Here is a 23565-nt window from a genome sequence, read left to right as displayed (position 1 = left end):
TGAAAGACTTTACATGATATAATAGGTTATTAACATTAGAACATTAAAATATATGACTAATTTGAACCCATCCTAGAGTCAAAATCCTGGGTTGTGAAATTCACCAATTTTTGTACATCCTTTTCTGCTATTCATTAGTATGCATTTAGATTTTATACAGTATCAGCAAACTTACACATAAATACTATAATTCATCATACTAAATTTGGCCCAACCCAGGGGTCAGAATCCCTACTCCGGGGATCATCAAATTTACAATTTTGGTAAAGGACTACCTGCTCTTTCTAAATATCCATTTAGTTTCAATAACACTAAAGAAGATGTTATGTAAGTGTTTTACATATAAGCACTATATAGTAAGTTTGACCTCGCCCTGGGATCAAACACCCAACCCCGGGGATCCTGAAATTTAGAAATTTGGTAGAGACCTTCCTGCTCTGCTTCACTATGCATTTAGTTTGTCTTACACGTGCGGAGTTCTTGGTAAGAAGATTTTTTTGAAACTTTGTCAATTTTGGGCAGTTTTAGCCCCACCCCTAGGACCCCAGGGGTGCAGGAGTCCTGAATTTTACAATTTATGTCTCCCTTGTCCTAACGATGCTTCATACTAAATTTGAAAAGAATTGGAATAGTAGTTATCAAGAAGTTAAAAATGTTCAATTGTTAACGCACGACGACGGACGAAAACTAATTGTGATAGGTCAAATATTTTATAAAGAATTATGGAAGATGGATTCGTCAGAATATGACTCTTAACAATATGCCATCTTCAAATTTAATCTGACATCCACTTCTAAGGAATTCTGGGTCCCCTAAAACTGAATATCCTTAGAAATCCCTTATTATGTAATCAATAACCATTTTGCTGATATCAGCAGTTGCAAAACGTTAAAACAAACAACTTTGCTTCAATAATGTTTGAATTCATTTTAGTTTCTAAGATAATTACATGTAGATAATACTTTTTAACCCTCTCGGTCCTTCATTTAAGGAGCTGGTCATTAATCTTGACATCGTCGAATAGTAATTGCCATTATGTACAACTTTTGTTCTATAATGTTTTTAAAACGCTCTTAGTTTTCAAATATATATAGGGCTAATACAAAGCATAAATGTTTTGAAATTTTATTGCCATTTTTTGTTACAAATACAAATACGTGTAGCTTAATACTTCTTGATTAAGTGCATTCTACAAATAAGTTATTTTTCTTCTTTGGAGATTGATACTAGTGCAATATCAAAGATTGAAATATATGTACATGTAATATATGTATATAGATACATGTATAATATAAATGAAATAGGAAGGAGACAATTTTGGGCTGGACTGGGAATCGAATGCAGGACCATTGGATTACTACAGTGTAGGCAGGTGCTCTAACCAATCCAGGCCACGGTCACACAGCTCCAAATCCTACACTAATATGTAAAAATTAAATAAACTATGACTGCTAGGAAACTTTAAGTTTCGATATACAAAACTGAAAGTTTCTAAATGGTTTGTTTTACATAGCGTTAATCACATTTAATAGAAACTTCTCATGGCTGTAAACTAGTATTGATTTTCGCCAAGAACTTGCGGCTGAATTTGACGCTACTTGCATTAATGTTTTCTACTTGGAACGTTTACAATATCTCTTGGGCAGTCACATTTTTGTCGTTTGAAAAAGGTGTCCAATCTCTACAAACTGTACAACTTTTTCACTGCCATGGCAAAGAAAAAAATTACAAACCTCTGTCATTCTACACTAAATTTAACTGTAGAGTGCCATGCTGATATCGGCCACCGCAGATAATTTTCTAATTCGCATTACATCAATGACGATACCATTTTCAATTTAAAACATCGATGTGTCCATACATACATATACTTTTATTCGACTGGTACTGGAGAAGAAAAATATAGCTTTAGATGAACTAACGTTTAAAAATATTCACAGGGTATGGGTATGCCTGGACCACGAGGCCCACAGGGACCACCTGGACAACCAGTAAGGGCTTTTCAATACGAATAACATGCATTGTGTGAAGCTTTTATGGAAGGAAGTGCAAAATTCAGGTGTTATGAAGTATTTCTATTTTCTGCCTTCAATATTTTTAAGGGGTCTCCCGGATTTCCCGGCCCGCGTGGTGAAGTAGGGGAACCAGGAACCAGCGGTCCTCCAGGGCCGCGGGGATTTCCTGGTCCGTCAGGAGCACCAGGAAACGACGTAAATAACTAGAGCATTTACTAGTGAGCGTGTCCTAAGCCTATTTATAACACTTTTTAGACTCTCCATCACATATCTGGTATAATTGTTGATTTTCATGAGTCAATCAAAATGATTGAGGGCGAATTTCACACTGTCCGATCATCGCATTATATGAATTATACATTTTTATACATATTGATAGGGAGAAGAGGGATTACCAGGAGAGCAAGGTCCTCGTGGAGGAATGGGAGAACCCGTGAGTTGTTTCTCAGTTTTTCACATACATTGATAGAGTGTAAGTTATAGGTGCATATGCTGAAAATTTTTGTTTATAATTTCAAAGTAGTTATGTTCCTCAGGGTAGTGCTGGTAGTCCAGGTTTACCAGGGATGCCAGGGATGAAAGGTCATAGGGTAAGTACCACATATTTTTCATTGAAAATTCCGTATTAGAGAGATGAGAGTTTCGGATTCAACATCATGGCTTTTAAAATCAAATTATGAATGTTAATGCAGGGAATGTCTGGCAGATCTGGCCCACAAGGAGAGACTGGCAAAACTGGAGAAAAGGTGAGATCTATTGAAGGAAAAAGTTGTTTGACCCCTTCAATCGATTCAAATTAAGCAGCACATTGTAAAGTAAAGTCAGAACTGTAAGCCTTTGTAATTAAGTTTATTTGTACTGTAACGAGTCGCTTCCTGTCGTAGATATTTCCCGAAGGAACTAAACTTTTCTTTACTGAGAAGATATTTTGTCTGATTTAATTACATGTATCTGCAGGGACCAGTAGGACCGGTTGGTCCGCCCGGAAGTCCCGGATTGATGGGTCCCACGGGACCAGCGGGAGAAAGAGGAAGAGATGGAGCCGAGGGAACACCAGTGGGTGATATTTTGCTTTTAATGATAATGTAACACTGTACAACTTAATATCTAATTAGTAATAATGATACCAATTCTATCGATTCTGCCCTGTGCACAATGACGTCACAATAGCCGGTATCAACAACCGGTCCAAAACCCTGTCACATATGACACCGGCGTGAATAAATGCATAATGATCTGGAAATTATGTATATGGGAAAAAAAATACAAATTGCATCAGACTCTCCCTCGCGCAAAGTCTCTAGATTGAGAGTCTGGGAAAAGCGTGACTAGTAATTTGTCCATGCCAATATGTTACAAGTCTTGATATAATTACAAAATTATTTTGAAAAGACAGCTGCATGAGGAAATAAAAGTGAGTCCAAAAACAATGCAAGTGTATACACGTGCATGCCCGTGTTTTTCAGCACAATTAATCACCTTACATTGTATGTACCTATGCATCGTCGGAAACTCACGGTCGGTCGCACTACGTTTACCTCCCATGGGACAAAACGCTGATATCTTCGCTGGAAGGTGTATCTCGGCTTCTATATGCGATTGGTCGCTTTACCATTCCTTATAGCGACATCCAACCAATGAAAAAGCCCCTTATTTTCAGTGTTCGGGAGCATAGAAAAACATGCTTTTGACTACGTTTAAGTTGGACAAGTTACAAAGCTTTCAGCGAGATGCTTTATCTGTATTATTAAAGCGGAGGGTGTATTTGTGTCTATAAAGACTGGGGAGGAAAAAGCTTGTGTTACCAAGCGTTTACTAGTGCGTACGAGTCTATATACAGGTCTAGATGTTCAGCACTTGTAGTCTCGTCACTTTTATCCATCATATGGGAGCAATGTGTTTTTTAACGGACTTGGTATTTCATCGGTTTAAAGGCCTATAGGTACATGTATTTTAAATTTACTTGCGTATTAAGTTACTGTCGTAATTTGTTCCAGTTCAAGGCACAATTTGAATAAGTAATTATGACCTTCTTTACATACCTCTCTCGTGTTTACAAATATAATTGAAGTCTCACCTACGATAATTACAATATGACATATGAACGGGATTGTAAGATCACATTTCGATTTGAATTTGCATCTAATTTTATCAAGCATGACTGATTATATTCACGTGCTATGTAGCAGTGATTATAATAAACATACCATTGGCGGATCCAAGATTTCCGGAAGCGGGGGGAGTGAATTAGTAGTCAATGAATATGACTCAACAATTTTGTTGATGTTATTCAACCATTCACCTACAGCATGATATTCATAATGCTTCCATCATTCATTAGAGAGTTATAGAATTTGATGATAGCATATTGCTTAGAGTCCCATTCTGACCAATTTATGTTCAATAATGCTTTACAAAATAGTTTTCGTTTAGGAGATAGGCATCTTCACAAGTCAAGGGTTATTGATTCGTTACCTCGCACTAACCCTTGATATCAGTCACCATTCAAAACATTGATCTCCATACCAAACCGACCGACGCCCATTTATATCTAATGCCATCCAGCATTCTGGATTCAACGTTTGAAATCAATTTGAATGATGAATCCAGGATAAATCTTTAGTTAAATCAGTGTCCACAGCCTAATCGCCAATATTCACCCGATAAAATATTTTCTGTTGTATGATTTATTATTTATAGAAATACAATTCGTTTTCTTCGTTGCAAGGCTTTGACCTTGAAATCCTTGATTTAGCCATAATATGGATTCCCAAAATTGCAACTATTGTTTGACTTTCAATACTTCCAAATTATGTTAAAACATTTTTAGAAATTATTAGAATTATGAATTTATATAGCTCTCTCTTTTTCATATTCTGGCCTCTAGATTGCGGCTTTAATTCGTTTAAGAAAGGGGAGGATAATAAGAAAAAATATATTGACCTTGAAAATTAGTATATCACTGATATTTTAGTGAAACAACACACGATTGGTACAGTCTGTACCAAAACACGGTGTCGTTTACAAACCAATGGATTTCGGCCTGTCACACCATCGCACTTTGGCGTGTCAGACCATCTCACTTTGGCGCATGAGTGTGGACCATCGCACTTTGGCGTGTCATACCATCGGGGTTTGGCGCAGACCATCGGGGTTTGGCGTGACCATCGCACTTTGGAGTCCCATCGCACTTTGGAGTCTTATGAATTTATATAGCTATATATATATATATATATATATATATATATATATATATATATTTATATATATATATATATATATATATATATATATATATATATATATCAATTTATTTAGATAAAAACCAATAATTTACTTTTGCTTTGGGGGCAACAAAAGACCGTATGATCACGAGAAACCATCAAGTTAGTGGTTGGATTCTGTAATTGGAATACCGGAAACTGCATGGCAAACAATGAAGATACATGAAAACATGTGTATCAAAGAAAATCTACTCACCCCAGTGTTTCTAGTTCACTTTTATATGTGTTGATCAATTTATGACCATTTCTAACTTGCAGGGTCTTCGGGGTTTGGATGGAAACTCGGGTGAACAAGGTTCACCGGGACCGATTGGATCACCGGGCTCCCCAGGATTCCCTGGAAGCATGGGAGCAAAGGTTGGTATGAATTAATAGGAAATTTCTTATATTGAACACGAATTAAGAGGGGATTATTTTCTTGTAACCAAGCATATGTGTGGGTGGTGGGGTGCGTGCGTGTGTAAAAGAAGGGGAGATAGTTCAATGAACAACTCTACCATGGCGTTGTTGAAAGCCTGATTCCTTGCCTAAAAATGGCAACAAATTGAAACCATATAGAGGTATGATTTTGATGCAAAACAATGGATATCCAGAGACTTCCGGAGTTTTTCTCCTATAAGAATTCTATCAGGAATTCATCCTGGAGCCAGACCATTGTCTCGGATAGCATCCCCTATTTGCATTCTTTAAAGGGAAAGCAAAACCATGTTGATTGTAAAATGAAATTGAATAAAAAGATATATTGGGATTTAACTCGTCGAAGTTAAATCGGTTTATCTAAGCTAAATATCAATATTAATCATTAATCTGCACCACCGGGGTAATTTCCCGCTGCCAACTATTCCCTTTTCGGGTATTAGTGAGGTCATAAATTACGTCATTACCACCGTTCAAGATTCCCCAGCATTTCGCACATGGAAATTCAGGAATGGCTGCTCTAGCGTTTTTGGATTGATGGGAGAAATATTGATGATGGGGTTTATTATGGTGCAAGTTTAATTGGTCCTTAGTGGGCAACAGTTTGTTCTGGACAATATTTAATCATTTCATGAATAGACAACTATATCAGTACTTCAATTTTATATTTTTGGTGTCAGACTGGCTCTTGTGTGGATTTTAGTGTGGTGTTCATTGATTGACGGTGTTCATTGATTGATGATTAATTGCCCAAATGTGTCTAGGAATGCCCATTTAAGCAAACTTATTGCCGACTCCCTTTTTGTGCATGTATTAGATCTAGCACATCAAATTGGGGGTAATAGTTACTCGCTTCGGCAAGCGCCTAGTTATTGTCTTGAGCTGGGTTACAATGTGCCCAATAAAATCAAAGTTCAAATTGCTAATGGCCAATATGTCAATCTAGCCAAATTGATGCATAATTATTCGGACCCCAATGGTCAAACAAAATACATATCACTTCAAGATGGTAACCTAGCAGTGGCTAAAAAATCTAAGCTCAAATCTATCACAGATATCCAAGTCTGGACAGATTTATTCCTTGTTTACTCATCTATCTTTGCCACTGTGCATCCAGAATGTACCACTTCTTTATTTAAGTATATGCACACAATTCGCTTGGGGGCTAGCAGGCCACCTGGTTTGGGCTGGCGTGACTATGATATTCAGTTTCGTTTAAAGCAAGAGCAAAACCCCAGTATGTCATTTGCTAGCGTCGATCAGGAACTGTGGTTGTTGTATATGTAAGCCCCTTCAGTAACCTCCTTCCCAGTGACTGAAGATGAGATGGCAGGTGGAAGTCAAAATCCATGGAATATTCATTCTAAGGTTAGGGGGGGGGGGTTACATACGATATCCAGAGCTAAAAAATTCAAAGCACTGATTTTTTCGAGGATCAAGTTAACTAAGTATTTGGGCAATTGTTTTCCCCAGTGAACACAACAATCATTTTCCTGTCGGATCCCATAGTATCCGTAGCCCCCAATGTTGGTGACCATGGCTGCTCTAGCGTTTTTGGATTGATGGGAGAAATATTGATGATGGGGTTTATTATGTTGCAAGTTTAATTGGTCCTTAGTGGGCAACAGTTTGTTCTGGCCAATATTTAATCATATCAGGAATTCATCCTGGAGCCAGACCATTGTTTCGGATAGCATCCCCTATTTGCATTCTTTAAAGGGAAAGTAAAACCATGTTGATTGCAAAATGAAATTGAATAAAAAGATATATATTGCGTTTTATCACATGCTTATGGTTTAGTGATGTGTAGGAAGATTAACGTCAACAGACCGAAAGAAAACAATTAGCATTCTTTTGACTTGAAAAACATAAAGGACATCAATATCTGTATACATCACAGACATTAGAGTATGTCAACGACCTTCAAAGTTAGTAGAGTACATCAATAAATGTACTAAATAGTTCATGATATTTTGAAATGGGCGGTACGAGAGTCAATCTGAGACAAAGAACATTTTCTTCAACCATCGGTATCTTTTCATAATATATTTTGATTTACAAAAAAGAAAAAAGGTTATATCTGAGAGATTTCGGCATCTACAATGTACTTTCGGCTTCATTACACAGAGAACGGATTCGAATTGTAATGGAACTATAATTAATAAATAGAGTTAGCCGCTTTTACATCTAGGAAAATGTCATCTGTTTGTCTACACAACAACGTACTAACGTTCATTTTGGTGGTATACTTTGATGAAAATTGATGTATTAAACTTCAGGGTGATTCGGGTCAAAATGGACAAAGAGGAGAAATGGGAATGACAGGGCCACCTGGTTTAAATGGCCGCCCAGGACCACCAGGAGAACCGGGCCGACCAGGGGCAGCAGGCAAAGACGGGGAAACTGGGGCAAAGGGCGATATTGTAAATACACTGTACTTTAATGTTTAAAAGGCAATCATAATACTTATCATGAACAGAAACGGAAAGGAAATATGTTTTGAATTTTGTATTTAGGGAATGCAAGGTGCACCTGGATCACAGGGATTTCCGGGGCCCCAAGGGCCACCAGGGCAAGTAGGAGACCCAGGAGTCGGTGGAGAGAGAGGGGATCCTGTAAGAAATTTATATACATGTAATTTGCTTGATAAGCTATATTTGTTAAGGACTTAATTTGGCCCCCAAAATATGAAAATTTATGAGAACTCTTCAAGTTAATTTGAAACTTTAAATCTCAGCGAGATGATATTCAAGACAAGTTTGGCTAAATAACTGGTAATATGACATACGAAATGAAGTATCTAGGCAAAATAGAGAAGAAAATTCAGTGGAAGATTTCACATGAATATTTATACAGTATATATATATTCACTTCGGTGTATCTTGATTTATTTGGACGAAGGTTGGACAGTGCACACAAGTTACTACAATTTGGTGAAAAACTGAAAATGATTGAAAGGATTTTCCGAACGTCTTCGATATTGACTTTAATTTGTACGTACTAAATGAGACCAAATTTGTTCAAACACCCGAGGGAATATATGTTTTGGTTTTAAAGTTGAAGATTATGTGTTCTGTCAATATCCATCATTTAAATCATTTAAATCATTTTCACTGGAGCTAAGGTTAACTTCACAACACACCTGCGATAACAAAATCCTTCTCCTTTGCTAAAAAGTCCATTTCATGTAAATACTTCATGTTCATTGTCGGGAACACGTAAAATTCTTAATTTGAATTGTTATCATTTCGAACAAAGATATTCTCAGTGATTATTTTTTCCAAATTTCACTTTGGAGAGATTTGTACCGATATTCTAAGAAAAAACACCCCAACCATGATACGGATAGTTTTCCAATACATTGTACTTTTGCCGGCTGGAAATTTGTATAAAAATGCGCAGTGTTTCATCAAAAGTAAGTAACATCACCGGTATTTTCTATAAATAACATTATACAATTATTGCTGTTTTTGAGGTCAATACGATGATTCAGACACCTGAGGAGTACAATATTCACCAAGCCCCGAAGGGCGAGGTGAATATTGTACTTCGAAGGTGGCTAAATCATCGTATTGACCTAAAACAGCAATGATTGTTTTATTATATGATTAAATGATTAAAAAACCCTTCAAGATTGTTCTTTGCTTTAATTGTAAGTTTCAACGACCTATTTTTGGTCCTATGTGGAAAAAATAATTCCTTATGTTCACCTGGAAGGTCTATTTTTGGTCCTATGTGGAAAAAATAATTCCTTATGTTCACCTGGAAGGTCACGTGCAGGTAAACATAACGTAGTATGGTTTCTACATTGTTGGATCTCAGCCAATTAGAGAGCTAGGAATTATTCAATCATATAATAAAACAAATTGTTATGCATGCACTCATCATTTAGTGAAAGTGATTTTGGGGGTCAACTTAGGTACACTTGTAATAGCATACAGAATATTTTACTTTTAATTTCTTAATTGGATTAATTGTCTAGCTGTTACATGAATTTAGGGACAAGATGGTAGTCCGGGTCGACAGGGTGATGTGGGAGAAAAAGGAAACACCGGGGCACCTGGAGAGCAAGGTTTACCGGGCTTAGCGGGACAAGAGGGCAAAAGAGTAATGTATTGTTGTTGTTGTTTTTTCAGTATAATTTTATGATATGAATGTTGTCTAGAAGTATCTACATTTTATCTATTTTAGTCCTAGAATCACCACACTTTGTCAATTTGTGCATCATTTCACTGTTAGCGCTTTCGGCTTTAATGCCTCCTCAGACAGTTATTCTAGTTTTGTGTTTCTTGACTTATAATTGGATATATTTTAAGGAATGACTTTAATTCTGGGGCAAGTTAAACGGATTATAAAAAGGCGTAAACTGACCCAAACCAGGTTATACTCGTATAATTTGCCCCAGAATTAAAGTAATTCCCTATAATTTAATGCAAGAGACAGAGATGCTAACCTTCGTTTATCAAAATGTACATAAACTCGTAAAAATACCAGTCAACTGAGCCGCGTAATGATTCACTTAGCAACAGCGACGAAGCGTCTGGCTGTGAATGTCGCCATCTTTAATCTTAGTTCTACGGAGCCTAGCCAGTTATCAAAATATTGTATCGAAAGTGAAGTTTGTCATGATAGAAAATAAGTGTAGACTATGCATGCAATGCGTATTTTGCTGCCCTTTAAAGACAGAGATCGACTTTGAAGTCGCTCATCTCCGACAGATTGAGAAAATACGGGAAATTGCATTGTTTAAGCCTACCCAAAATGAATCTTCAAATATCAGAAAATGCAATAATTTGCGGCTTTTAACTCTGTGAAAACTTCTACTACATGAAAACTTACCCTTGTATGCATTGTCGCTAATAGTAAATCCGACACATGAAAAAGTGTAACCAAGTGACAAATCGCGATCCACATGTCAATGTGTCTGACGTCATGTGATAAAATGTGACGTATGAATTTTTGTTTGCTTTGTTGAAAGACGGATCACGCAATGACCCCCCCCCCCCCTTCCCCAGTGAGAAATGTATTTCAAAATGAACTGGGTAATGCTTACTTGGTAAATCATTAATTCGAATATAATATCTTTGTTTAATCTATTATTTGACCATACATACAGAGAAAGATGTTTTACAACAGTGATTTGCGTACAAGTAGATGCTAATATTGACAACGAAAAAAAAAACATACATGTGCATCAAACCGAAGTATCTTACTGTACACGTTGACTTTCTATTCCATAGAAGGCTGAAAACAGCACTGCGATGTAAATTTAGAGAGAGAGAAAAAAATAGTTCCGGCATCTGGTTGTCAAGGGGATGTGTCCCCATACCAAACCAGGTTATACAAAAATGACTTGCGTTCCTAAATTGGAATTTTACCAATCAGAGACAAGGATACAATAAGAATAAAATTATATATATATATTACAAATATGATACAATAAAATCACATTATGAGATGCACATATTGTTAGAAAAACAGTATAATCACAATATTGTTTTACAATGATGCTAAGCTTCGTATCTTCACAGCTTGTACATGTACTAAGAATTTTCCCAAGTTATTGAGTTCTTTGGTATTGTCTACACTAAGGGGCTTAACTTATTTAAAGACACTTGGTTTATGTGTAATAGAAACCCTAAATATATATTTTTCTCAAATCGATGTAAAATGGATGAAATTAAATGAAATTCTTCTTCAATATCAGTATAATCACATAATTCTTATTAGGGAGCATGGGAAATAATGACTCTCTCTCTCTCTCTCTCTCTCTCTCTCTCTCTCTCTCATCCATTAAAAACATTTACATTTTGTATGTAATAGCCGTTTTAAAAAATCACCCATTACTGATGAAATTTTAACATTGATAACCTTTCAACGATCGTTTTTGATCAAAATGCAATGTTAAATTTTGATCAGGGTCAACTTCTAACGTTAAGAAATGACCCCTGGAGGTCGTTTTTCAACGGGATCACTAACTAATGCTACACCGGAAATAAACGCAATTGGAAATGTGAACTGAATACACTTGTGTCTCAGAACATTTTCATCACTCTTTTAATTAATCTCTCACATACACACACGCATTAATTTTTACATGTAGGATACAGGCCTGTAATTTACCTGTTCATTGTCTCTTGTGTACTGAAATGTTCTCTTTAACATAATAATCTGAACACTTTATTTTCAGGGACCAACTGGCCCATCTGGACCACAAGGACCAGTTGGATCGACAGGGGAAAGAGTATGTATTGTAATTACAGTCCTTTCTACGAACAAGTGGCTTAAAAAGGCCTTATCTTTCACCTGAGTATTAGTTAAATATATCACTAGCTCCAAGGGCTAGAGAATCTATAATCATTTTCCTGTTCTGGATATCTAAGCTAATCTAATATTCAGCAGCAGTATAAACAAGATGTGTACTTAAAACACAAACGCTCCCGAAAGTACCCATGCAGATGAAAGATGAAAGACTTTACATGGTATCTTAGCACTTACTCCAGGGATCTTAAACTTTACAATTTGGTAGAGGCCTTCACGCTCTTGCTAAATATGCATTCAGCTCTTATTCAACATCAGAACAAGTAAAGAAGAAAAAATCCAAAGTTTATGTAACACTATTACGACCACTTTGGACTTGCCCCAGAGTCAGAACCTGTTCTGTATATTGCTCAAAATTGGGGGGGGTAAGATTTTAAATTTCTATACATTTTTAGATATCATTGTAGATTGGCCTCACCTTGAAATCTGAATCCCACTGGTGGGAGGGTGGGAGGGACAGAATTCACACAAGTCGAGGACTTTATGTATATGTTTATGAACATGTTGACTTACCCTTAACTTGGAACCTATACACAAGGGATTGAAAGATTCACAATTTGGTATAGCCCGCTCTGATTTTCCTAAATATGCATTTAGCTTTTATATAGTATCAGCAAAATTAGATGAAGAAGTTTTTCGAATGATAATGACATTTAGTCACTATGACAAGTTTGGTCCCATCCTGATACCAAAAAAACCCATACCCCTGGGATCATAACATTTACAATTTTGGTAAAGGGTTACCAGTTCCCTCTAAATATCCATTTAGTTTCAATTTAATATCAATAGCATTGAAGATTATGTTACATGTATTTAAATGTTTTACATATAAACACTATATGCCAAGTTTGGCCCCGCCCAAGAGCCAAAACCTCTGCCCCGGGGATTACTGTAAACGTATTATTATAGACCAGCCTTGCAAAACTTCAAAATGATAGCAGTTTGTAGTGTACATTGTACTTGTAAGCTGACCTTGTCCTGGGATGGAAATAAAGACATAACATTATGTTTACCTATATACAAGTTTATTTTTTGCACTTATTGTATTTTATAACAACACCCCCCTCCCCATTGTGGCTGTTGTTGGTCTTGGCAACTAGGCAATGAGTAAAATTTTAAAGTTTTACATTAAAATTTTACCATGTAAATTACACCTGTGTATTGACACCCAAATGGTACAGGCCAAAAACACATCATTGCCTAATGTTATATCATAAAATCAAGCAACAAATTTAGCAGATCTTCTCATTCCGGTTGACGGCAATGAGACGATTTGCAATCACCCCCAAACATCAATCATTAAAATGTCAATTTTCAATTAAACAAAAAACCATATGACTATGATTCCGGTGAGCGGCAATCAAAGTGTATCATATATATATGTGACCAAATTGTCACCAAATAATTCAATACATACAATATTGTCCAATCAAATCATTCAATGTCCAATCACAGGAACCAGACGCGCATTCTTCTTGTGTTCCGTAATCAAAAATGTACTTTATCTGGCCCCAAGTTGCCAAGACAGTCTTTTCAAACACACTCCATTGTATTTGTTTCTTTTCCCATAACCAGAACTATATCCAAGAATCGAGCTCACCTGAAAAATTGAAAACATTTTCCGTAGTACATATTCTTACAACTTTTTGGGATGGGTGGGAAGGGAAATTAAAATGTTGTCTCGACTGTTATCTCACCGTTCTCCCGAAATTGCCTCGTCATAAAAGGAAATGCTATTCTATTTGCCAACTTATTTCCGGTAGGATTCCGGAATAGTGTTTCCGAAAAAATCCTCAGAAATAAAATATATTTAAGTCTGGCTAAAATAAATGGATTTATAGTTAATTCTATAAATCTTATTATATTTGGCGTGTACGATATTTGGCGGAAATCGTTTTTTCAACAAGTTAGCGTAGATTTGATTTAGCGCATTCCTGAATTACTTTAAACATCTAGATTTACGGATGGCATTTAGCGATGTGCTTGATTTAGCGGAAGCTGCGTTCCGCCAAAGGCGCTAAATAGAATACACAGCCAAATGTAATACATTTACAGTATGAAATTTATAACTTGGTAGAGGCTTTTCTGCTCTACGTGACTATGCATTTATTTTATTTATTTTTTTTGTTATAGATGTGTTGCATACATGCTTGATAAATTGTTTAATTACGTCGGGATATCCTGATCAGGATAAATCAAAGAAAAGACCAGAAGTAAATTAGCTTGCTTTTAATGGGTTTCACGTGTTTAATTATTAATTCTTCACGTCCTTTACGTTTTAGGGCCCTCCCGGCGCCACCGGATTACCAGGTTCTCAAGGCTCCCCCGGCTCCCCTGGAAGACCCGGAGATAGAGGATCAGCGGGCGAATCTGGCCTTCCAGGAGATCCAGTATAAATATAGATACAAAAGCACAAAAAACCAACAAATTCGAACACCACGAACAATGAATGTTATGAGGTTTATGGGACAAAGGAAAGAAAGTTACAAATGGACGTACAACAGGAATTAAATAAAAACTAAACTACATAATTATACACAAAATTAGATCTAATATCAATAGATGAAAATTGGAGCAAATCCAACGTGGAATACCACAACGGAACTCCATACATGTATGTAATGTGGCGTAGAAGGAGAATCTAAATTATAGGTGAATAATTCCAATGTTATTTATTACAATTGTTTTGATTGGACAAAAATAAAACTGAACAAGAGTTTACACATCAATAAATCATCCAATAATGCGATGTATTCATGTACTCACAAACTTAACATAAAAGTGCTTCTCACTTTTATTCAGTTTGTGAGTAAAATGTCCAGAGTTTACACATCGATAAATTCTTCAAAGAGAATGATTAATAAATCCTATAATAGATTTTGCCCCAAAACACAGAAACACTTGCTTCAGACTTACTGCTTGCATCTTTAATATTTTTTTCATAAATGAGGTAAAGTCGGTAAGCTATAATTGCATGCATTTAACTTAATCATTGTGAAATTAAGGAGGAATGCTACACCAGAAAATTTTTGATATGTATGTAAAGTGGAGGATATGTACAACAATAGTTTGAAATTGAAAACTTTCAAATTTACTTTATTTAGTCAAGAAATGCAGTTCTAGTAGAAAGCAATCTGGAGAGAAAAAAATTAAAACCCCTGCTGGATCCGAACCCGTCGCAGTCGACGTGCTAACTTTTTAAATGAATAAACAAAAAATTGCTGATATATTATTTTCACCCATGTTTTAAAAGGAAGATAGCCTTTATGACGATGTAGAGAACATCCTTAAGACAGATTACACTAATTCCCAGTATGTATCGTCTGCTTTACGAGTTCGAAAACATGGTGGAACAAGCAGCGACTTTTGATCTGGGAGATATTAATGAAATTGAACTGCGTTATATGGGGCTCAGTCAACGAGGGCAATTTAGATGAAGAAGTGTTGAGCTTTTTACTTGATATTGAAATGGAGTCGAGTCGCATTCCACCGTTCCTACGATACAACCTGTGTTCGACGTCTCCTCGAATGCAATGCAGCATTCATCCAGTCACCACTTGTTCTATTCCTTTATATCTAATTCAGTTTTTAACCAATGCACCTTTAATTTGGCGTATAATCCATTTAATGCTGCTCAGTAACTTTACCTGACCTGAACGTACAGCCAGTTTTAATGTTGTTTTCATTGTTACGTATAAGTATTCCTACGCGCCATTTCAAAAACGTTAATTCAAGCTTTTTGATGAGAAGAAACTATTTGTTTTTCTATTTTGAAAACATAATTATATGATAAGAATTAAAACGTATACACATGTAATTCTTTATTTGATGCATGTTTCAAACGAAATATTGGACGGAAAACTACGCGCATTGATGAAGTTTTCCGTCCAATTTTTCGTTTGATACATGCATCAAATAAAGAATTATAAGTTTCATCTCTTAAGATTATCTGAATATTCTTTCACACTCATTAGTCATCACTATCACAGTTATCCTTTAAAAAGTAACTGTTCTTTAAACGATACTCCATTTTATAATTTCTTTCACAAATATATACAAATCAAGTCCAAATATCAATGTGCCAATACTACTCATGCTGAAGACTACGGGTAGAATAGCCCATAAAACCCAAATCCTAATCGGAGAATTTAGTACGGTCCAGATACTACGGGTAGTTCACTTGATTGAGCTTATGGTTTCAATTTGTATCTATATTCATGTGTCAAGGTGTTATTGAAACACGAAGGATGTAGTTCTTGATATAGTTTAAGGTGGGTCCTTAGTCCTGAATTTTTGGGGTTTAGGTAGCATTTTTTTGTTTGGAATCAATAGATTAACATTCAGAGTAATGAAAAAAGGCAAATTAATTAAGGATTTCCATATTAATTTTCATTAGAGTCACTACTGAAGTCATGTACCCCTATGTAGATTTTTATGAAATTCATTGGAAACAGTTATCTGTTGTTATTTTAAAATGAAAAAAGAAATAATAATTTAAATTACATTTATTTATCAGGAAACATGTCAATAACTAAAACACATGTCATTTTCAATATGTTCATCAAGTTTTAGTATAATAAGTGCAAAATTATTGAATTAGCCTTATTCTCCAAAATGTTAAAAAACAAACTAATATGAACACAACTTCCTTATAGCATGGTTTACATATCATTTTTTCTGTTTATATTAGTAGATGTACATCTGTTATAGTTATTTATGAAAAAAAATCCATACCTTTCCTTAATAATTTCAAATCTATAGCTTCCAGAGTATGTATACCCCAATAAAAAAACCTACGTCTGGCACCATACAGCTGAGCTATTCAAAACCATTGATGGATTAAAATTTTATGTAATTACATGAGAAGACACCGATAATAATTCCTTATTACCTTGGTAAAATGTTTGTGAAAAATATAGGAAATCTATTGCATAATGGACTTGATAAATAATTTAATGAAAACAGAGTTATTGTCCTTGGATTCAATATTTTGAAACACATTATTGACTATTCAAATATAACTAAAACTTTTGAAATATTTTATGGCTAACAACATTTTTTACAATAACTATTGAAAAAGACTCCAACAAAATTTATGTTCCAGTCATTAAATTATTGACTTTGGAAAATCTTATGACGTCACAGGAGTGTGGAACTACGTTAAGTAATAGGTCATTTATTAGTATTTTCCTTATATCATATTCTTTCCTTTGCCCTGTCCCAAAAATTTACAATATTCATTGTTTACATCGTTGGGTATTTCTGTGCTTTTTTGTAATTTGTATGCATGCAGTAATCATTCTATAGATAACACACACACACACACACACACACACACACACACACACACACACACACACATATATATATATATATATATATATGGTAAGTTACTTTTATATTGTCAGCAAAATCACTGACAAACTAGGAAACGCGTATTTATGTAATCAGAACTACCAATCAACAATGCGCATGCCAGCAATAGCGTTATTAGAGTGCAACATAGATTTTGTAAGCTAAATCTACATCATCTATTTGCTTTTTATAGGGCTTACCAGGAACTCCCGGTCACCAGGGACCCCCAGGGCCAAGGGTATGTACTCAGTTACCGTGGAATGTATTTTAAAGTAACGTAATTCACAGCATGAAAATCCTATGTATGTTATACAATTGTTACTGTCAATTTCTGAGAAGTAACAATAATCTATGACCATCATCAACATACTATCTTACGGAACAAAACAAAACAAAACACAAAATTAACAAACATTAAACATATAGATGCAGAACGTATGGTTTACAAACGTTTAAATTCATAATTAGACCAATCATAATTATGGTATGCATGTCGTTTTTGGGCGACGCAAGTGGACTCGTTTCTTTATCAAAACGTAAAAGAAATCTGTGTGCCAGAGCTGTTTACCAAATTGTGCAGCTAATGCCGCTACAGGCACAGTTGTCCCTAGCGCTACACAAGGTGTCACTATTAGCACAACTTTCCACCACTGTACCACAACTTTTCCTTTAAGATTTAAAACTGAAACAGTACTCCAGAAGTTCAATACTTCATTTTCTTGAAACAGCTGTTCCACCAGAATTAAGTCCATAGCAACTTTTTCTTTCATCATATCTGGAACAAGTGTGGGATGAATTCAGGAATAAAAAACTGCTCTGGATTAATTCTTTATAATATATCTTGTACTTATCTACACAGTTTTCAATTCTTGAAATGTTCTCGAGATCTCTCTAAAATTACTTAATGAATCCATGTATCAATAGGACTTTTCAGGAATTATGCTCTTTATATACTTTATGAATCTTGAATTATTCTGAAGATTCTAATTCAGAACTTATCAAAAACGTTATCGCATGCGTCCAAAACACTCAAAAATTACATGTATATGCACTTTTCCTTTCTTATGCTTACAGCAACTAAATGACATGTCGCATGTTTCCAAATTACATAAAATTATGTGCAATATGTCTTTTTTATGTACATAGTAATCTATTCTAATAGTTAGTTTGCCAAAATATTGTGATAATTAGTCACAATACGGATATAAATCTACAAAAATATCGTTAACCATTTAGTACAGGTGCTATACATTCGGCAGATTCTGGTACCCTACATTTAGATGTAATCGACCGAGATGATCCGAGTGCATGCTATAGTGACGTCCCATGCGATTTTTATCGTTTAGCTGATAGGGGAAAGTAGTGTTAGATATCTTTAAAAACTCAACTTTTATTGCACACTCCTAGCACACAGTTTGCCCCCAAGTTTGTGGCACACACTTGCAGCACAATCTGCTGGAAATTAAACGATTCTACATAAACAGTAAATCACAATATCAATTCAATCAATATGATTTTAAGAACAATGACACAACAAGTAATAGAAAAACAATTTTTTCAAAAAAGTATATGTAATATCATTAACAAATAACAAGATGTAATTGTGAGAGTAAAAGAAACTTCAAAAGGCTTCTGTTCAACATTATATATTGCATTTGTGCAATTTCAAAAAGTTTTCAGTTTTCCATGATTATACATTTCATAAGGTCGGTTGGTTGTATATTGTATAACGTCTTGCTCGAGAATTTTTCACTCACATGTAGGCGCCACTATTTCCGGTGAAGGGCTGCAAAATTTAGAACTATGCTCGGATATTACGGCCTTTGAACAAGGAGGGTCCTTTTTGTACCACACTCGCTGTGACAAGGGGTCTCGGTTTTTATTCACATCAAGGATAACTAAAAATAAAAGTTTTAGATAAAAACTTATTGCAAGTTTGAGTTTTGTTTTAAGTAAAGTTTAAATTCATAAAAGAATGATTGAACATGATCACATTCCCACATTCCCATTGTTTCCTCCTCTCTATGACAATACATATCTTAGATTTTCGATTTTAAATAAAAATGAATTTGTTGATTGAATTATGTTAATTATATATTGGAGTTGGCAATTTTTGATTATTTTGAACGGTAATCTGTGAAGAGTTTGTCATTCTCTGCTATTTATATCTAACATCTCACTCCATCTCATTGTACCTGTAGTCACTGAAGAATTTTTATTCAAAACTTCGTAAAAGAATTTGGATTTTTTTTTTTTTTTTTTTTTTTTGCACTTCAATACATTGTAAATATTTGTTCTGATAAATGGATTTGGTAACTTCTGTAAAAAAAAAAAAAAAAAAAAAAAAAAAAAAAAAAAAGTTACTATCTGTGCCTGACCTTTTCATGCATGTTATTATAGCTTGAATGATACTTGCATATTCTAAAATGTCAATCTTTACATTAGGATAAAAAAAAACAGCACCTACGAGTCTCATAATGAAAACAGTACCACCTTTCTCAATAATATCATTTATATGTCTGAGGCCACTGTCAAATAGAGCATCTTCTCATCCATATGGATCTTAGAGTTGTAAAATAAAAGTGACTGAATCTACAGCAACATCTGACTCTGTACAAGCGTAATGAAGTTCAATCTAAAAGTATATTGATGTATTCAATCCCAAATGGTGTGAATTTAATTATTTTGAAATTGGATATGGAATTGGAAATTTCTCAACTCCCTACTTGTAAAGATAAAATGCCTTACCCAAAACAATTTCATTAAGACGATAAATGAGTAAAGATTTATCCTTTTAAGACCGCCATCCTCATATTTTCTGACAAGTTTATATTTTTTTTACTCTTGTGTGGTTGAGCCACTTCATGCAAATGTATGGGCGGCGGAAAGGTCAAAAATACCAATTAAAAGAAAATAAACACTTAATATAATTTCAATGACCATAAAAACTTAATAAATGACATTGAATGCTTAATCAACGGACCTTTTTTGCAAAACTAATATACAAAAAAAGCCAAATTAATGATTGGTGCGTGCATGTATCTAACTTTGGGGGTGTCATTAGGCATTTGTTGAGGGCGGCACATCAGCTGACTACATCAAGATCTGCACATCATCATGATGGTCCCTAAAAGCGTGGAGGCTCCCTCCAATGCGCGCCTGATGCGAAGGATTTCTGATTCTTGTGTAGTTTTACATGCATCATAAAAAATCTGTGACTGTTGTCCGTTCGTTAGGTTTTTATGTCTGTTCATCACGCGGTTATGTATATGTGGTGAGAAACCGTTTATCTTGATTTTGTTGTCATTTATTTGCAAAATAACACTGTTTGTTGTCCAGAAAAAATCATTTGTTGTGTATTAAGTGGTTTGTCTTGGGTTTTTATGCATTGATCGTTTTGCAAATATAACAATTCGTTTTACAATTACGTCAGTTCATTACGTACCAGATCGTTAATTTTACTTTTATGTATACATGTACGAGTATTTGGTTTTGCAAAAGAGGTCCATTGATTAAGCATTTAATGTCGTTTATAAATTTCTTATGATCATTGCAATTATATTAAGTGTTTATTTTCTCTTATTGTTTGCCCTTTCTGCCGCCCACACCTATATTTCTAATTCTTTATTCTAATAGATGGGTTAAGGATAGACATCAGAATATGATTGAACAATGGTATCACTCGGTGATTTTTCACGTTATCTTACCAATGGGAGTTATATGTCTCTTTCCCCCGTTGATTTAGAATAGATTTACTAACTTTGGATCATAATTTTGATTTAGGTATATTTTGCAATCAACATCAAATTTAATTCCCAGCAGAGTGAATTTGGTGATTCTCAAATTAGGATTACTGTTCGGAATAAAAACATAACTCCTGAATTGTTTGGAGCCAATCCATTCTGTGTGGGTTGTCGAGTAACTAATACATAGACCGGGCATTTCTGAGAAACTACTAGGAGAGTTCAGAGTTTCTGAAAGACTTTATTTATTGCCATCTACAATAATTGATGTGTCGATCGTAGTTGAGAATCCCCTCCCCAGTACAATCAATAGTTATGCCTTCAATTTTAAAAGTTGTCATGTTTTCAACACATTGGAAAAGTATGTTAAGGCAATTGTTTTAAAACGAATTTTTAACCACAAAACGTCAAAAAATACAATTGTGTGGTCAAAATGTCGAAAAAACGCTCACTTGCATATCATAAAGGAGACGTCTTCGGCATTCAATGTGTCGTTGCGTTTTTATGGGGGTCGGCAAATGCTTCAATGTTATTGTAGATATGTACAATGGTATTAAGGCAAGAATTAACGCAAATAATGTTTTCTCTGAAAGTTTTAAATGTATTAAAGGTGTTAGACAAGGTGAATACTTGTTCCTTTTTTATTTTCAATATTTTTAAATGACCTTGAAAATTTCCTTTCAACACATGGTTCGAGGGGGCTGGAAACAGTTTCAAATTTATATGAAAATGAATTTAATATATATATTAAATTGCTTCTGCTATTATATGCGGACGAAATGGTATTATTATCTTAATCTAAAGAGGATTTACAATACCAACTAGATATTTTTGGTCAATACTGCTCATTCTGGCACTTGAACGTTAATGAAGGAAAAACTAAGATCATTATTTTTGGTAGGGTGAGACAACCAACCGATTCAAAGTTTGTATATAACGGTTCTGATATTGAAGTTGTAAATCATTTTCTGTATTTTGGTGTATTATTTTCAAGAACAGGGGCGTTTCAGGGTCATATTGAATATTCATATGACAAAGCTATGTACAGTGTAATTTCTAAGTGTAGAAACCATAATTTACCATTTGATTGTCAATAAGATTTATTTGACAAAATTGTTTTACCAATTTTATTATATAGCTGTGAGATATGGGATTTTTCAAACAAAGATATTGTTGAGAAATTTTTAAAATAAATTTTGAATCTTAATAACTCTACTCCAAATCATATGGTTTATGGAGAATTTGGAAGGTATCCCTTGGCTTTAAACATAAAAGTGCGAATAATTACCTTCTGGGCAAAATTGTTATATTCTAATAAATTGTGCAAGTTCATAAGATAACTTGTACATCTTGGATGAAATGTATAAAAAAAAATATCCTTGACGAATGTGGATTATCCTATACATTGTATTTGGTTGTCTCATAGATTCCCTAGTGTAAAAAGGTTACGAAATACCGTTTATAAAATATTGTATGATCAATTTGTACAAGAATGGCATAGCGATACATGTATTTCGAATTCGCCTAAAGCAATCAACTATAGAATTTTCAAAACAACACTGAATCTAGAAAGTTATCCCATACACCTCCCAAACAAAAATGCAAAAATATTATGTAAATATAGATGTTGTAATGTTACACTACCAATTGAAACTGGTAGATGGCGTAATATTCCACGAGGTGAACAAAAATGTACACTTTGCGACTAAGAAGAAATTTGAGATGAATATCACAATCTTTTAAAATATAGTATTATTGATATTGCATCCATGAGAAAATTGTTGTTAAAATCATGTAGATTTATAAGTTATATCAAGGACAAAATCCAACCTCCAGGTTGATTAAGAGGTTTACTAATTGCGTATGTGCTGATTTATATCGCATATATGTATGTATCTTATATGTTCTCTACATTGATGTAAATTAGTTCATGAGAATAAAGTCATTGTCATTGCAAAACAGATTTAATTCAGTTTCCTTGTATAGCAACTATCTGTTATATTCAAGGAGAGGAACTATATGTAGCAACGTATCAGATTGTTTCCAGTACTTTTGATGCATATTAATAATATATATGTTCAAAACAAGCGTTACCTGTTCCAAGAGGACTGGGATAATTACAAAGTCTCAGAACATCACGAAAATTAACGCACTTGGTTTCAGACGAACAGATTTGACAGTTTATCCGAGTACCAGCGATGTTGTTTTCGTAGGGATCCGGGTTAGAATAGGTCCTCAGTACCATTTGCTTGTCGTAAGAGGTGATTAAATAGAGCGGTCCTTCGAATGAGACCGCAAAAACCAAGGTCCCATGTCACAGCAGGTTAGGATTGTCAAGGTTAATCGAAAAATCGGTTAACCGCAGTAACAATACATTCGGTTTGGCTCGTATTTTCCGGATTTTGGTTCGCTTTTGTTTACATTTCATAA

General features: G+C 34.7%; 1 protein-coding gene across 1 annotated transcript in view; it reads left to right on the top strand.

The window, feature by feature from the left end:
* The window catches only part of LOC125646539 (collagen alpha-1(I) chain-like), a 168684-nt gene that overhangs the window by 26617 nt on the left and 118502 nt on the right, over window positions 1-23565 (top strand). The window contains exons 5-17 of the mRNA XM_048872887.2: window positions 1941-1991; window positions 2103-2210; window positions 2395-2448; window positions 2552-2605; window positions 2708-2761; window positions 2973-3071; window positions 5558-5656; window positions 7996-8139; window positions 8233-8331; window positions 9716-9823; window positions 11907-11960; window positions 14320-14427; window positions 17586-17630. Of these exons, the coding sequence (XP_048728844.1) occupies window positions 1941-1991; window positions 2103-2210; window positions 2395-2448; window positions 2552-2605; window positions 2708-2761; window positions 2973-3071; window positions 5558-5656; window positions 7996-8139; window positions 8233-8331; window positions 9716-9823; window positions 11907-11960; window positions 14320-14427; window positions 17586-17630 (1077 nt within the window). The remainder of the gene's footprint in view (window positions 1-1940; window positions 1992-2102; window positions 2211-2394; window positions 2449-2551; window positions 2606-2707; window positions 2762-2972; window positions 3072-5557; window positions 5657-7995; window positions 8140-8232; window positions 8332-9715; window positions 9824-11906; window positions 11961-14319; window positions 14428-17585; window positions 17631-23565) is intronic.

The sequence above is a fragment of the Ostrea edulis genome, chromosome 6 (genome assembly GCF_947568905.1).
Source record: "Ostrea edulis chromosome 6, xbOstEdul1.1, whole genome shotgun sequence".
Taxonomy (NCBI): Eukaryota; Metazoa; Mollusca; class Bivalvia; order Ostreida; family Ostreidae; genus Ostrea; species Ostrea edulis.
Note: the sequence above shows the minus strand (reverse complement) of the source record. Positions and strands in the feature narration are given on the sequence as shown.